The 16,599-nt window shown below is 36.5% G+C and overlaps 1 protein-coding gene across 1 annotated transcript in view; it reads right to left on the bottom strand.

Moving 5' to 3' along the window:
- The window catches only part of LOC103078014 (protein unc-13 homolog C-like), a 288,547-nt gene that overhangs the window by 264,958 nt on the left and 6,990 nt on the right, over positions 1-16,599 (bottom strand). The window contains exons 2-4 of the mRNA XM_007461879.1: positions 14,020-14,088; positions 12,262-12,351; positions 6,544-6,672 (exon numbers count right to left, since the gene is read on the bottom strand). Coding sequence (XP_007461941.1) covers positions 6,544-6,672; positions 12,262-12,351; positions 14,020-14,088 — 288 coding nt within the window. The remainder of the gene's footprint in view (positions 1-6,543; positions 6,673-12,261; positions 12,352-14,019; positions 14,089-16,599) is intronic.

Raw genomic sequence — 16,599 nt, forward strand, 5'->3', positions numbered from 1 at the left:
AAAAAAAAAAAAAAAAAAAAAAAAAAAAAAAAAAAAAAAGATTACACTAGTCTTACTGGCACAACTTACTCTGCATGTTGTTGATTCTTTCAGAATTTATTAAGGTTTCATTTGTGGCTTAGTTTTTGACCTCACTTTGTTAGAAAAATTGAAATACACAACGATGGAAACATAATAGTCTAATAATTTTTGAGGTTTTGGATTTTCACGTTCCTGTCTTCTTCACCAATAAATAAGATACCACTCATTTTGAACATTTTATAAGAATTTATATATTGCTTATGAAGCTGGCACTTAAGAAGAAACTTCCTACTTATAAACTTTCTTCCACATATTTTATAATAAAATTTAAAGAAAAGTTAAGCTTAAAATGTGTCTGTACTTACTTAGTTCTAGTGTAATGACAATAATCACAGGAGGTAGTGAAAAAGCACCTTCTTTTCAGAATGAACATCATTCCCTAAACTAATGCTACTGATTGCATAAGAAAGCCCATTGCAAGGGGAAAAAAATCTAAGAAAAGTCAGGGACACTTTCTAGCTAGTTACTTAAGGATTACTATTTAAATAATATCTCAAGAGTTATAGAATTGAAATTTTTCCACTTGTAAATTTCAAAGTCACATTTTATTTTAAACTTTCCTTTTATTACTGAATTATTTAGAATTGACTAGAGCAAAAACAAAAGAAAAAACAAACAAAAATAGCTATGGCAACTTTTTTGGCTAAAATAACTGAAAAATTACACATCTAAAAATCAAGGAAAATTTTCTGAAACTTGAAATGCATACGTTCATGTAAGTTGCCAATTTAAGATATTGTGGAGGGTGTTTTCTTTTTTCTAAAAACGTTTTCAGAAGATATCTTGGTCAAAATTTTTAAATGAATAGCAGTAACATACTGCATACATATAGATATTTTTGCATAGAAGTTCTATTAAGTAAGCAGTTATTCACTGATTTCTGCTACTGTATGTGAGGCACAGAGCTATGTACTGCAAGTTCAATAATAAACAAAATAGTTTCTATTCTCATTAAACTCAGTGTTTCCTGTGGGAATCAGAGAAGTTGAAGGACATTTTAAGATGTGAAAAAATAGAGGGTGCTTTGACCACATGGTACAATCAAGTTTGCATTATATATAGTAGAAATGGAAAAGCAGAGGAAAGGAAGGCATTCTTCTGTTCTTTAAAAGCATTATGATATTCATTGCACTATTATTTGTAAAAGTGAAACACTGGAATTGATATGTAAGTTGTGGTGTATTTATGTGATAGGTAGCTGTAAAAAAAAAAAAAAGTCAATAAACTGTACCTAAATGTATCAGAATACATAGTTTGCAAAACGTAACACCAAGCTTTAAAAATTACAGAATCATTCCTACCAAATAACTAAACGTTTTTTAGTCTGGTACTGGAGTTAGTACATGGAACCATATCACTACACTGCTTGTTTGTACAATGTAGTATATGAGAGAGACAAACTCATATACCCAAATGGTTAAGAGACACATATAATAAATATTCATAAAGATGAACCAGAAAGCTAATATCAAATTAATAATAGAGACTGCCTCAGAGGTAAGAGGTAGGGAAATTTGTTTTGGGAGGGAAACAAAGGGACTCTAAAGGCACTCTAATATGCCAGGCACTAGTGTAGGTTCTGAGGACACCTCAGGGAACAAACGACAGTTTCTTTAAGATAGGAAAAAAAAAAAAAAAAAAAAAAAAGACCAAACATTTCAAACAGACTTGAAAATGTATTGGCTTGTCCTCTCCTGGAAGATGATCTATATGAAAAGAAAATCCATAATCTGAAGGTTGCTTTAGGAGCAACAGCAGGGGAACTAGTTGGGCAATCCTAAAGGTGATTACTATGAAGCTGGAACACATTTATTTTATTAAATTCCACGTAAGGAGATCCTCTATTTGGGGGTGAGTGGGAAAGACTTTTTAATACTCCAAATTTTAAATAGAAAAATTGGTCAATTTGATCATATTAAAAATGAGAATTTCTTATAAATGTACGCTGTGACAAAGATAAAGATGAAGGATTGTGAACATCTTTGCAATGTCAAAAGCTGACAAAGAGCTAAGTAACTTTAGAATAGCAACCAGAAAAAGAGATTCTATTTAAAAAAATAAGCACAAGCTATGAATAGGTAATTTATAAAAATGGTTACTCAAAAAGCTAATAAGCTTATGAGAGATTCTTAAACTCATTAGTAATTAAAAATATAATTAGAACATTGGGCTAGTTTATAGATTGATCCCTCATGTGTCTTTATGCAAGAGATCAATCACCTATGTCCACATTGCCACACCTGAGTTCTTAGTTTTGCTAAACTGAAGGACAAACATGGGCATGGTGATTCACCAAAGGTAAATGCTGCTCCATGAGTGTGCAACCAGCCTTTTTAGCTATTTCTTCTAACTGCAACAATTTCAACTTATCTCTCAAGTTTGTTGTTCATTTTTATTCTGAGCACTATGTTTATATGGTTCTTCAAAACCCCTTTGGAGAAAGAAAGAGAGCTTCTACATTTAAATAATCAGAATTATACTGTGCCTAACAACCCTGAACTCTTGTTTCTTGGTTTCAGGCATTACATTATCTAGAGAGAACTCAGATGAAAAGAGAAGTGTCATGAATACTAAAAGTATGTCTTGATGAAGAAACTGAGAGTTGAAGAGGTTGACTACCTCATCCAAGATGACCAAACTAATAAGCAGGAGAGCCAGAATCTAAACTCAGGGGTTCAAACATCATGTTCTTGACCACAGACTTTGAAGTGGAGTCAGTGAAGTAGAATATAAATAAGTTACAGAGTGCTGTTTTTATAAAATTTCTTTCTTACTAATTATTTAATCAACTGTACTCTGTGTCAGGCATAGCGTTGAGCACTGGGGCTACAAAGATGAAACTCACAGCCTAGTAGGGAAGACAAGCCAGACAAATATTACATTATATTCCTAATAAATGCATCATGGTAAGTGTGCTAGTGGTGACATGTCAGGGTATTATGAGAGCAGAGAGCAGCAACTCCGGCTTTCTGAAGAAAAGGTCAGGGAGCTCGAGTTAGCCACGAAGGGGTTTGGGGAGGTGAAGCAAATCCAGGTAGATGAAAACAATGCGGATGGAAGCATCACGGAGTTTAGTGTACTGAATCACAGAAAGCAAGGGGAAAATTACATTGAAATAAGGAAAGCTAGTCAGAGCTCACATCTTAGAGGACCTTTGAATAATTGCAAAGTTTAGACTTAATCCCATGAGTGAATGGGGGTTACAGATAGGACAGTCATATATGTTTTAAGTAGATAGTTTGGGAGGCAGGTTGGAAATGGATTTGAAGGTCTATTAGTCAAAATAAGCCAAGTTTGTTGTGGTAACAGATAAATCTCCTAACCTCAATAAGTTACTGCAGTAATGGGTTATTGCTGAAGCTGGCTGGATAGCCGTCCTCCACCTGGTATCCATACCATGTGGAATGTGTGTCCTTCCAGGTTACTACAGCAGAAGAGAGAGAGTTGGAGGAAACTTCAGGATGTTTTTAAGGGCTGGGACTCGATGTAGCTTTCATCAGTTCCTCCCATATCTTGTCCAGGACCCTGCAACACTACCCCATACAACTGCAAGAGGCTTTAGGCAAGGACTGAGAGTCTCCTATGATAGAGCACTTCTTTCAGTCTTGTTTATAAAGGGCCAAATAACCTGTAATTTCTTATTGTATCGTTTGAGAAAAGTAATTGTTTATTCATTCATTCAATTTATTTGACAAACACATTTCTGAGCACCTACTATGATCTAGGCACTGTTGCAGGTCCCAGGGATACAGCATTGTTCATGTCACTTTCCTCTCCACTCATGAAGATATGTGTAAGGACAGAGTAACAGAGTAAGTGGGGTGGAAGGTGCAATATGGGCAGATCCTGGGTCTTACTGCCATTGAAAAGACTTTGAACATGACTAAAATGAAAGGACTTTAGAATATGATGTGGAAAAGAGCAACATAATCTGACTTACTTTTTAAAAGGATCATTCTTGTTGCTCTGTTAAACATAGGCAGAGGTTGTAGGGTAGAAGCACTGAGCTCTGTTAGTAAGTTATATAGTAATCCAAGTGAGCAACAATGGTGACCAGGACCAGGTGGGAGCATGAAGGTGGTGAAAAGTGGTTAGATTCTGGATGTATTGTGAAGACAAGGTGTTTGATTTTGAAGATAAAGTCATCAGAATTTGAGGACAATTCAGATGTATAGTGTGAAGGAAAAAGGTCTTAACTTGAGCTCCTCAGAGAATGGGGTTACAGTCAACTGAGGGGAGATAAGCCTTAATTATTAAAATTTTTCCAAGATGGTTCCAGAAGGGCTCTAGGGAGTATTAGTTTCTTAAATCATTCAGGCCCAATGGGTGCTTTCTTTAGAATTTCAAATGATAACAATGTTTAAGGAAAAGTCTTTTTCTTAGATTTAAAGCTTAGCTCCAAACAATCTCCACATGGACAAGATTTCATATAGAATCTATAAATCTGCCCACATAAAACGAATACCAGTTAGTTAGAAAATCATGCAAACATTGTTTTTGAAGCCAAATACGCAAATATTAAGCTATATTAGATTCATTTTGATGTGATAATTTATTTGCTTTTTATTAGGGGTATGTTTGCTTTATGGGAACTGCACATATTTCTATATATCTTATATAAATAAAGCTGTTATTTTACTATTATTAGTATTAATATATTAGAAAGACACTAAATAAGGTATGACACTTGACCTTGATGATTTGATTCACCCACTGAGTGTGAATTAGTAGGAGAGGAGGTCATATGTAAGTTGGATTTTTTGAAGGCAGAAGATGGGGGAAGAACATTTTAGGCAGATAGAACAGGATAAACACATGAATGTAAAACAAGATGGCCAGTTCATAGAAAATAATAGAATTTAGGGCTCATGAGAGGGACCAGTTTGAGTTTGGAATTGCAAGGAGTAGGAAATTAAAGGTGGTAAAGCCCGGTAAGATTGATTATAAAGTTATGTATGGGTAACTTATACGGTATAATAAAAAGCTGAATTTTTATATTTGGGGTAGAATAAAGATGATGTTGAAAATGTAGAGGAAGAATTGAAAGAGCTTTGTGGGAGGAAGACAGAGAGTATAGACAAAGGGAAGTCATTAGAAAGCCACCCAAGGGGAGATTTCGAGTCAGAGACTATTTAATCCCTAGAAATCCCAGAGAACCAAGTTTCCAAACAAGAGCACACACAGTGGGAATGTTAAGCTAAAGTTAAGAACAATTATGTGGTTTTATGTTGTTTTGCTTATACAATGACAGACTCCAGCTTTAATGTTTTCTCCTATTAGGCTAAGGAGTCAGTGACCCCAGAAAGGATGAATACTGTAAGAAACCCAGCCTGAAACCCAGCTTGAAAGAGTCCTATGCGCCTTCATCCAACATCGCCTTTCTAGAATCTGCCCCACTCAACTAACCAGGAAGTTCCACAGGTAACTGCACGGTTTTCAATATCTATTTGAGCAACTGCATTCTTCAGAGAAGTGGATAGACAACAGATACGTGTTAAAGAGCCATCCGCAAACAATAGTTCTATAGAACTAATAGCGATATATATAAATCATAGTGTGCATTAAAAAACTTCAATGTAACAAAAAGACACATCACATATAAAGAGAGAAGTAATATATGAAATTACATAACCAACAAAGATTAGTATCCAAAATATATTTTAGAATTTTCTACAGATTAATAAGCAAAAGACAGGCAAGCCAAGAGAAAAATCAGCAAGGAATTAATAGGCGATATACAGAAAATAAAACTGAAGTGCTCATTGAGCATATGTGAAAAGATGTTCAAACTCACCAATATTAAAACAGTGTTCATTTCTGAAGGAAGAAGAAGGGAGGAGAATGGAATTTGAAAGAGCTACAAAGTGAAATGCCAAGTTATGTCTAACACTTAATGGCTTTAAACAATAAAGAGCAGAGCAAATATTGCGAAATGTTAACAGTTGGTCATCTACGTGGTAAGTATCTGCATGTTTGATTTGCTTTCTGTATTTTCTTTTTAGAAATATTTCTTAATAATAAATTTACATATGTGACAATGTTACCATCCTGTTCTATAAATATGTCCCAATCTATCAGTTTTATGAGAAAAAATGATAAGGGAGGCAGATGAATTAGGGGAAGGACATAGAAGGAGGAGTTGAAATCCTAAATTCTAGTCCCAAATCTGCCATTTGCCCACTGTGTGACCTTGAGAAAATCACTTAATTCTTTTGAAACAAACTCCTCACCTGAAAAACTTGAACAACAATATCCACCTTTAATACATGAAGTTATTTTAAGGAGTGAATTATTTCACTCTCATATATAAGAAAGTGATGTTCAAATGTAAAGAAAAGATATGGAAATTCTTAAAACCTGCAGTTAACGTGAAGTTGAATGAACATACTTTCCCACTTACTGTCATTCTAAACTTATGGAAGCAGACATTAGAACAGAAAGTAGACACACATCTTTTCTTACCGGGTCTATTAGCTGGGAATAGAGTTCATGGCAATTGTCAAAAATATACTTGTACGTAGAATCCAGGCAAGCCCTGACACAGTCTTTCACCACCACGCTGGCCTTTGGGGGGCTTTGCAGCTCCAGAACCTGGTAGACAAAATATTTTCTTAAATTCAAAAATAAAACATTGTATAAACCGTATAAACAAATCAAACAATATTCAATAAACACTTTTAGTTGAACTTTCTGTATTCAGGAGAAATGTGGTCTTTGAAATGTTTTAAATATGTAAACACCCACCTTAACATCCTAATGTAACAACTCAGAGAAAACGAGCATAGTTGTAAATATTCAAATAGAAATACTTAAAGTGACCAATCACAATATCATTCATTCATTCCATTCAACCACTCAACAAGTATTTATCATCACCTACTATATATCAGACAATGGTGATACTGCAGTGAGCAAAAGAAACAAAAATCCCTTTCCTCGTGAAGCTAAATTTTAGTAGACAATAAACAAAAGAAATCAGTAAAATATATTACATGATGTTGCACGCTGAAAAAAAAAATAAACCGAAGAAGAGGGATAGAAAGTGTTTTAGCCGAATAGAATTTAATACAAAGGACTTCAATAGTAGATCAATTCAGAGAAGTAACAGGATGGGACCAGTGGAAAAACTGCAAATAGACTACTCCAAGAACCTTAGCTTTGAGCAAGGTGGGAAGAAAGTAGACTATTTGAGCAGAAGAGGAAAGTGACCTAGTTTTTTAAAAGGCTCCCTTATGCTGCCTTAAGGCTGGCTATGGACAAAGCAGAAAGACCAGTGATGAGAATAGTTCAATAATTCAGTCATGAGAAGACAGTGCTTGAACTATGGTAGAGCAAGGAGTTGTTAAAAGAAATTCTATTCTGGTTAATTTTGGAAGGAATGGGTAACAGGATGTGCTGACAGATTGGGTGACCAGTGTGAGAGAAAGACACCCCAAGTATATGATCAGGTGACCCAAGACGGCTGTCCTCTTGCTCTCTGTACATCTCCTGCTCCACGAGTGCCTACTTCAGCCACACTCTACTACCTGACGGACCTTCCTACATACTTGCCCCAGGCCCCAGTTAATGATTGGTCTAACTTTAGCCCCGATGGAAACCTATCAAAGGGGTGGTGAGGGACATGCCCCTCTGCTGGTTTCCCTGGTAAGTGAGGGGCCAACCTGACATCAATTTCCCTATAACTGGTAACCTCCCCTTCCTCCCAGGAGTGAAGATTGCCTTCACGGCTGGCCAAGAGCCTGGGGCACACAGTGAGGTCTCACTCCAGGACCTTGCTTCAGACACATAAGATCCCCCATCCATTAAACCATTGATGTCTCTGTTGCTGATTCCGGATTCCTTCTTTGGTCTTGAAGATGGGGAAGTACAGGCCTTGTCGGCCTATGACGGGTGGCCTAACACCAAGGTTTTAGCCCTAAATAACTGGTACACTGGAAGTGGTCTCAACCTAGATGAGCAAGACTATGCTTAGAATATCAGGAGCTCAGTTTACGACAGGTTAAGATTGAGAAGCCTGTTATGCATACAAGTAGATTTCAAACAGACATTTGGGTAAACGAGTCTGGAGTAGTAGAGATGCCTGAGCTAGTGATATAAATTTGAGAATTATTAGCTTAGAGAAGAATTTAAAGAAATGAGTCTAGATGAGTATGGACAGGAAGAGGAGGAGTCCAAAACAGAAACAATGGGTAATTCTAGCCCTATGACATTAGACAAATGAGAAAGAACAAAGCAATGGAGAAGAGAAAAAAAGGCAGCCAATGAGATAGGAGAAAAAAGAAGCAAAAGGGGTGTCCTGGAATCTAGGGAAGAAAGGCTTTCCTGGAGGAGAGATTGAAAAAATATATTACGTGATACTGAACACTGTAGGATGAAGACTAATGACTGACCACTAGATTTAGCAAAGTGATGGTCACTGCTGATTTTGACAAGATCATTTTTGGTGAAGTGATGAGTTAAAAGTCTAATTGGAGTAGGTTCTAAAAATAAGGGTGGATTTGAAGATTTAATATTTAAAAATTTTTAGTTCTCTACAGATTGATCTATAGATTTAATGCAAACCCAACCAAAATCCCAGTAAGAACTAATATAATCTATTAAACAATTCTGAAAGGTAACAAAAAAGGTGGAGGACTAAAACTATCTAATTTTAAGATTTGCTATAAGGCTTCAGTAATCAAGACAGCATAGTAATGGTAAAAGTATAGACATTTGGACAGCATAGAGAGTCCAGCAATAGACCCAAACAAATATGATCAATTGATTTTTTATAATGATGCGAATGAAATTCAATGAATAAGGGATGATCACTTCAATAAATGGTGTGAAAACTACTGAATATCTATATACAAAAAAATGATCCTGACCCATACCTCACAACTTATTAAAAAAAAAAAAACAACTCTCAAAATGGAACCCAGGATTAAACGTAAAAGGCAAAATAAAACTTTTAGAAGAAACACAAAAATCTTTGTGACCCTAGTTTCGTCAGTAGCACTACCTGTAAATAGAAAGACTGATAAAGTAGACTTTATCAAAATTAAAAACTTTTGCTAGGCAAAAGATAATTTTAGAGAATGAAAAGACAAAATACAGACAGGGAGAAAACATCAGCAAATAAAGTACCTGACAAAAGACTTGTATCCAGAGTAAATAAAGCACTCAATACTCAACAATAAGAATGAAGAGTGGGCAAAACATTTCAACAGACTGTTCACAAAAGAAACTCAGATAGCAAATCAGCTCAAGAAAGCATGATTAGAACAGTTGCTAATCAGGGAAGGGAGGGGATCCCGAGACAAGGGAGGAGCAGTCAAGAAATAGTGCAGCCTTGGGGCCAGGTCATGGTTCTGCCTCAGGGATACACATAACAATATCTTTAAGTTCTTTATAGAACTAAAACCCCCAACAAATGGAAGATGCCAGCATTCTTCATTCCAGATTAAAGGAACCAAAGAAGCTCTTCAAGAAGGTCACCAGATTAAAGGAACCACAGAAACTCATCAGATTACCTGAGGCCAGATTAAAGGAACGCAGGCCCTGCACACACCCTAATCTTACCAGCAACCTCACCCTTCAGCTGTTGCTATAAAACTCCTTGCCAAATCCTCCCAGGTACGGACATATAGTTTTTGAGGGCAGGATCCCACTGTGTCCCCCTTTGCCTGGAAAAGCAATAAAGGTATGCTTTTCTACTTTACCCAAAACTCTGTCTCTGAGATTCGATTTGACACTGGCGCACAGAGGCCGGCTGAGTTTTTGGCATCATTAGAATGGCTAAAAAAATAAAATCAAATCATGGAAAATGCCAAGAGCTTTACCAGAAGATGTAGAACAACTGCAATTGGCATTTCTTGTAAAAATTTACATACATTTACCAAATGACCAAGGAATCTCCCTCCTTGTTATTTATCCAACAAAAGTGAAAATTTATGTTTACACAAAAAAATATATATATCTATATTTTTAACAGTTTTATTTGATATGACCCCAAACTGGAAATAACCCAAATGCTGTAGATCATATATAACAAAGAATTACTACTCAGCAATCAAAAGGAATGAACTGTAGATACACTCAGGAAGAAGGCTGATAGCCAATATGTTACACTAGATTATTATTAAATAATAGATTATTATTTCATTTACTCGATGTTCTGGAAAAGGTAAAACCATAGGGGGACAATAACAGATCAGGAGGTGGGAGAGAGGTTGACTATAAAGGACTAGCACAAGGGAATACTGGAGGCTAACAGGACTGTTATTCTATATCTTTATTGTAGTGGTGGTTAACACAACCACACATGTCAAAACTAATAGATCACTATGACAAAAAGAGTGAATTTTACTGTCTATAATGAGGAGAAAAAGACAAAAGAAGGAGAAAACTTGTTCAGAAGACAATTCAAGAAAATAAATTGGAAAGAAAAAGTAAAAAGGACTATTTTGAAGGGTTTTGGTATTAAAGGAAAAGAAGGATAAGGGTAGTAGCTGTAGAAGAAAATGGAGTCAAGCAATATTTTTAGGACTGGAAATAATAGCATGTTTGGTGATGGGGGATATCCAGTAGAGTGTGGAAGACTGATAATTCAGGTGAGTGAGGAAGATTGCTGGACCACTGTTTTAGTAACTCAGGAGGGGAAGAAATTAATTACATCAGTGGAAGATACAGCTTTTTTTTTTTTAGGAGAACAAACAGCTAAGCAATCATAATAAAAAAAAAGAAGGAACAGAATATGGACACAGATGCAGCTAAGTAAGTAGATGGGTGGGTGGTGGGAGCGTGTGGTCAGACCTTGAAGCTCTCCAGTAGTTGCTCCTGTTTTTCCAGTGAAATCAGAAGCAAGGTCATCAGCTGGCAGTGAGGGTGGGGGAGGAGGACTTGCAAATTTGAAATGATTTTGTTTCCTATACACTGCAAGGCTGGTGATTGAGGAAAAGCAGGTATTGAGCACTGTGCTGGCACTCCCCTCTCTCACTCCCATTTTCCTACCCCCCTCAATGTCAATGGCAGGTATCACTTGTCAATGAGAGCCTGGATCAGTTCTATCACCCTCTATGCACTGTTCCAGCAGCTACTGCCAGCAGATCAGAATTGATGTAAATTCTATTTATGCCAGTCACCTAATTTTACCATGACTTCAAACCAAATGAATTTTAACTGAACTTTAAAGGATGGATGGTTTATACAGTATGGTTTTGTTTTCTTTCTCTCTTATAAAATACCAATTTTATTGTTTTAGTGAAGATAATCATGGGCAACTGAAAAGAAGAAAAATAATTATTTCTAATTTTTTCTGTACAGGAATTTCCTGAATAAAAAATCATAAACTCTTTCAAAGGGCAAAATGTTTAGCCCATAGCCTGACAAGTAGTTTTAAGAAAGGCTTTACATGAATTGTCCAGCTAGCCAAATTATAATTGCAGACAACTTGCTATTAAAGCAAAGAAGATATACCTAAAAAGAAATATTTGCATAGGCTGGTAGATAACAGTTAATTATACCAATGGACTAAACAATCACACATATTCCTATATAGACATTCTCAGGGCAAGAAATGGAAGTTGCTACAATTAGGGTAAACTTAAAAGAGGCTACTCTCTTGCAATGAAAAAGTGGGCAAGACATCTCAGTTAAAATTGAAATGCAAAGTGAACTTCATTTCCATTTAATGTCCTTAGGGATTTTTTTTTTCCAGTAAGTGTCACGTCCACTCACTAGAAAGCTTTAAGATGAATTTAACTTAAAACTAAATTTGAGCCAAATGTATCAGAATATCTTAAGTGTCTAGGATAATCTCTTTTTCAACACACATTATGTTGGAAGATTCATATAGCTCAGGCAAAGGCACCACATCTTAATCAATGGGGATGAATAGTATTGATCAAGAGAAGGGTAGGGCTTCCCTGGTGGCCCAGTGGTTGAGAGTCTGCCTGCCGATGCAGGGGACACGGGTTCGTGCCCCGGTCCGGGAAGATCCCACATGCCGCGGAGCGGCTGGGCCCGTGAGCCATGGCCACTGGGCCTGTGCATCCGGAGCCTGTGCTCCGCAACGGAAGAGGCCACAACAGTGAGAGGCCCACGTACCGAAAAAAAAAAAAAAAGAGAAGGGTAAAACCAGACTCTACCAGGGAATAAATGTATGTCACACGAAGACAGTGACAAAAATAAAAGATGTACCTTCATCCTAAAAAAGGTGATACTTGTTAGCAGGTCAACAGTTGATTTCAGGTCTTGCAATCTTTCAGCATTGCTGGCGGGAAAGTTTTCCTGTTTAATTAGGAAACAGAAAATGGGTAAATTATCAGCATTAAGTCTCCAGTGGCAAATAAACTACAACTAACTTTCTGTGAAAGAAAATGGTAAGTAAACTGTGTAAAATTTAAAAAGTATCACCACAGTATTCTCACAATATTTTTACTGTAAAATATCACAGAAAATAAACAAGTTGGAAGTATTCTTGTCTTAGTCTTGGAAAGCCATATTCTTCTACTTATTCCCACAATGTAACAAAAATGTACAAAATAATATCATTAATGCAGTGTTATGAGGTTATTCATCCTGTTTCACAAAATAGGTTTCCGGCTGAAAGAGGGAGGGTGAGCATATATTTGAAAATATTTTTTATAATTTTCTCAACCATTTTTCCAAAATCCTTTTGGGAAATTTTACATGTCCTATATTTACTTTTAGTCACAAAGAAGCTAAAAGTAAAAAAAAAGAAAAGAAGACTGCACTGCATAGTCTCTCCCTGATGTACTGCAGATTTAAACAAAAAGGTTTGTTAGTGAAGTTTGGTGAGAAATGTGAGATAAACATGCAGATGTTCAGAATTTTTAAAGGAAAGGAAAAGAAACGAATTATGAAAATATTAAGGAAACAAGTTCAGCATTGAGAAATTTCTCATATTAACGTGCTTTCAGATAGGCTTTTTAAAGAGCCATTAGGAAAACCACAGGTAACTTTTAGGTATTCATGAACTCAAGAAGAGTTGGAGTGTCAAAGTGATGATGAATGAGGCGGCCTCAAGGTCCTTCTTGCCCCCAAATATCATTTTCATTGCCTGTCACAGCAGTTCCCTTCTCACAGTGTTGGCCCCAGTTCCAACATGACAGGTAAGTTTGACAAAATTTGGTATTATAATTTCCGGACATGCGCAGTTAAGCGATCCATCAATAAGAGACTAAAAATTGAATGTAAGAAAGACACATATGTACAGATATGGAAAGATATTTATTATAGAATAAATTGTTAAAGAATGCAATAATTATTACTATAGATTTTTTGGTAAATAAAATTTGTAACTAAATTTTTTGGTTACTGTATTTTCTAAATAAAATTATATCTGTGTGTTTACAAACACAAACACACACATGAATATATTTGTGTATGTGTGAGTTTGTGTGTATTTCACCTGCAGGTGAAGTACAGAATTGTTGACAATGAACTCTGTACAGCTTCAAAAAACGCACATTGTGCTGATCTAGGAGTGAATTAAGTGGTGAATCCCAGAAAGAATATCAAAAGCTGAAGAAAAATCAGCTGGATATCTTAGTAAGAAGGGGTGAGCTTTTAAGATGAGGACTGGGTCACATGTCTACTTCATGAATTATCTGAGGGCCACTCAATCTGATGGTTATTAAAAGAATTATAAAAGTAAACCTGTACATGTGTGCACACACACGCGCACACACACACACACACACACACACACACACACACACAGAGTACTGCAGGCTGATGTGGAGCAAGGTACCTAAACAAGGGATGTCTACTTGATTACTTAGGGGACCCATCTAGTGTGACAGGACCCAAGATTCTAAGATCATTACCTTTACTTTTCCATTACATAGTGGATAACTTTTTTTTACAATATGACAAGAAATCATCTGAGCCCAACACCATATTTTACCTTTAGGCAAATAATTTTGTACATACCCTATACTTTGACAGGTCAATCCTTAAAGAGTTATGCAATTGGTCCAGTAGTTTTATGAATTTTTCCCTCTGTGCAAAGCAAACACAAAATAGGAGAATGGAAATCAATGATAATTCTAAATGTAGTCCTCACAACAAAATCAGTCTGAGTTAATGTCCCCATTTGATAGAAAGGAAGGTTCAAAGATGTCAGTGATTTCTCCAAGATCATAGAGCTGGTATGTGACATAGCAGTGATTCAAACTCAGGTCTCTGACACCAAATCCACACTCTTTCCTGTAAGTCACACTGCCTCTCTCTGATGAATGAGACAGTATCCAAAGAACTGAGTCATGAAGAAAGAGTCCAGACAACTGAATTGCCACTGTACTCCTTCACAGCAGTATGAGTCAACAAGAGAATATAACCCACCCCTCTTCCCACCTCCACACACCACACCACCTCCCCAAAATTAAACTATAGTTTTTTTAAACTTCTCCCACCTATGGAAGGGGGACTAGCTGCTCTTTGTGTCAAAAAGAATTTCAAAAAGTATTTTCCTTTTGGTAACGGACTTCATAATTTGAAAGGATCAACTGCCTTCAAAGTATGTTTATGATTTAGTGCTAATAAAGGATAAAATATCAGGTCAACAAAAATTACCGATGCCTCCCTCTGATGCTGTATCAGGGTTGGACTGACTTCTTCATAGAAGGATTTGAAGATGATAAAGGATAAGAATTAAAACGTTTTGCCAATAAGCCTAAGGATATAGTTGTGTGGATTAAATAAATCAGATAAGGTAAAAAACCATCAAAGTCACACATGAAAACTTTACAATAGACAAAGCACCATTCTTAGTCTCCTATTCCTAAATAAAAATGAAAAAAGTATAGGGGGATGGTAGTAAATGACTAAAGGTTCCTCCCTAGACTAATATTACGTAAACACCAAATTACACTTTGGAATATATTAGCAAAAGTAGAAATTTTTCCTAGTAGTTTCACGAACAATTTGGATTTATGGGGTATATAACTCATCCCTTTAAGTCACTGATCTTGATGAAGTGAGCTGAATATTAACGGGAGTTGATAAACTGTTCCTAAGTTGAAACTTCAATTTTCTGAATAAACTGCCTTTTATCAGGTTTATATATCAGTGAACAAAGTTTGACTATTGCCTCTGTGTTAATAACCCTTGTGGAGGCAATGAAGGAGCCTAAGAAATGACCCTTTCCTTCCAGAAGCTTGTTATCTTGTTAGGCAAGCAAGACTCTCCAGTAAAGCTGCCGGAAAATACAATGAATGTCTTAGAGTTTTCTTTCTTATTCTCTATCATACCTTCCTAGGGGAGGAGGTGACCTATGTTGCCCTTGATTAACCCCCATCCTCCATCAACGTGGGTCAGTGGATCTCAACCAAAATAGAAAAATAAAAGAGCTGCTACAATCATCGGTTTAGGCCATAGTAGTTAATCATTCAACGACTGTAAAAATCAATGTGTTTGTGTCAGTCTCTGGATGCTTTATACGACCTCTGTGATTGGTATGAACCATTAAGACAGCTGACATGACCCTAGTGAACCACGCTATGACCCAAATCACTGGCCCTGTTGTGTACACTGGGACCAACTGCTCTGGTTGTCTGCCCGATAACCCTTCTTCTCTTCCTAATAGAACCTCAAGAGTCAAATACGTCCTTTCTGAAACACCTACCCTCCCAGGCCTCTTTTACTCTAGCAATGGCCATGTAGCATGATTTTGGCCAATGAGATGTATACAGTTTATTAAAGAGGATGGAACCAGCCAGCATATTACCGATGAATTATTATTTAGAAAGATTCTAAAAGAATGCTCTGCAGAGTTGTTGTATTAGTATTTGCTATATAATTCTTTGTTAGGCCTTTTTTCCGTTTGCCTTTTGTGTCTCTCTGCTTTTTCTCACCTTAAACTCAGACGAGATACTAGAAGGTCAAATAGTCATCCTTTGGCTATAAGATGAAAAGCTAAACAAACGGTAAGAATGATGAGGCAGGAAGCTAGGAGCCTCCACACCTCATCCTAACTCTGTTTGCCTACCCTTTCAAAAACTTACAATCCTGAGCAGCTGTACTAGCCCTGAATTCCTTATTACCTTTGGACTTAGGTTACATGGGAAAGAATATTGAGTTAGGTTTGTTGAATTTATTTCATGCAGCTGAACAGAATTCTGACTGATACAGATCACACATTTAGTCTTCCAACCTAGGTCTTCAGTGCCCAGCTGGAAAATTTACATTCCAGAAAAATAGAAAACTGTGGAGAAAACTGCCAGGCATGTTGTCGCTAAATCCCGAACAATATCAGATGATGTGAAATTAAAAGTGTGCTCCTGATAGAATTTTCACAGACATTTTTTAAACAGAAGGACAGCCTGAAATTTTATTTCATTTACCATATTTCTATTTAACCTGAGTGAGATTGCCTTTGTGAAAGCAGAAGAGGCCTATCACCTACATGGTGTGATTTGAGGAATAAGAAAAGACTGCAATTAAAAAATGTTTCTCGGGCTTCCCCGGTGGCGCAGTGGTTGAGAGTCCGCCTGCCGATGCAGGGGACACGGG

This window comes from Lipotes vexillifer, unplaced genomic scaffold (assembly GCF_000442215.2).
Source record: "Lipotes vexillifer unplaced genomic scaffold, Lipotes_vexillifer_v1.1 scaffold1709, whole genome shotgun sequence".
NCBI classification, from domain to species: Eukaryota; Metazoa; Chordata; class Mammalia; order Artiodactyla; family Lipotidae; genus Lipotes; species Lipotes vexillifer.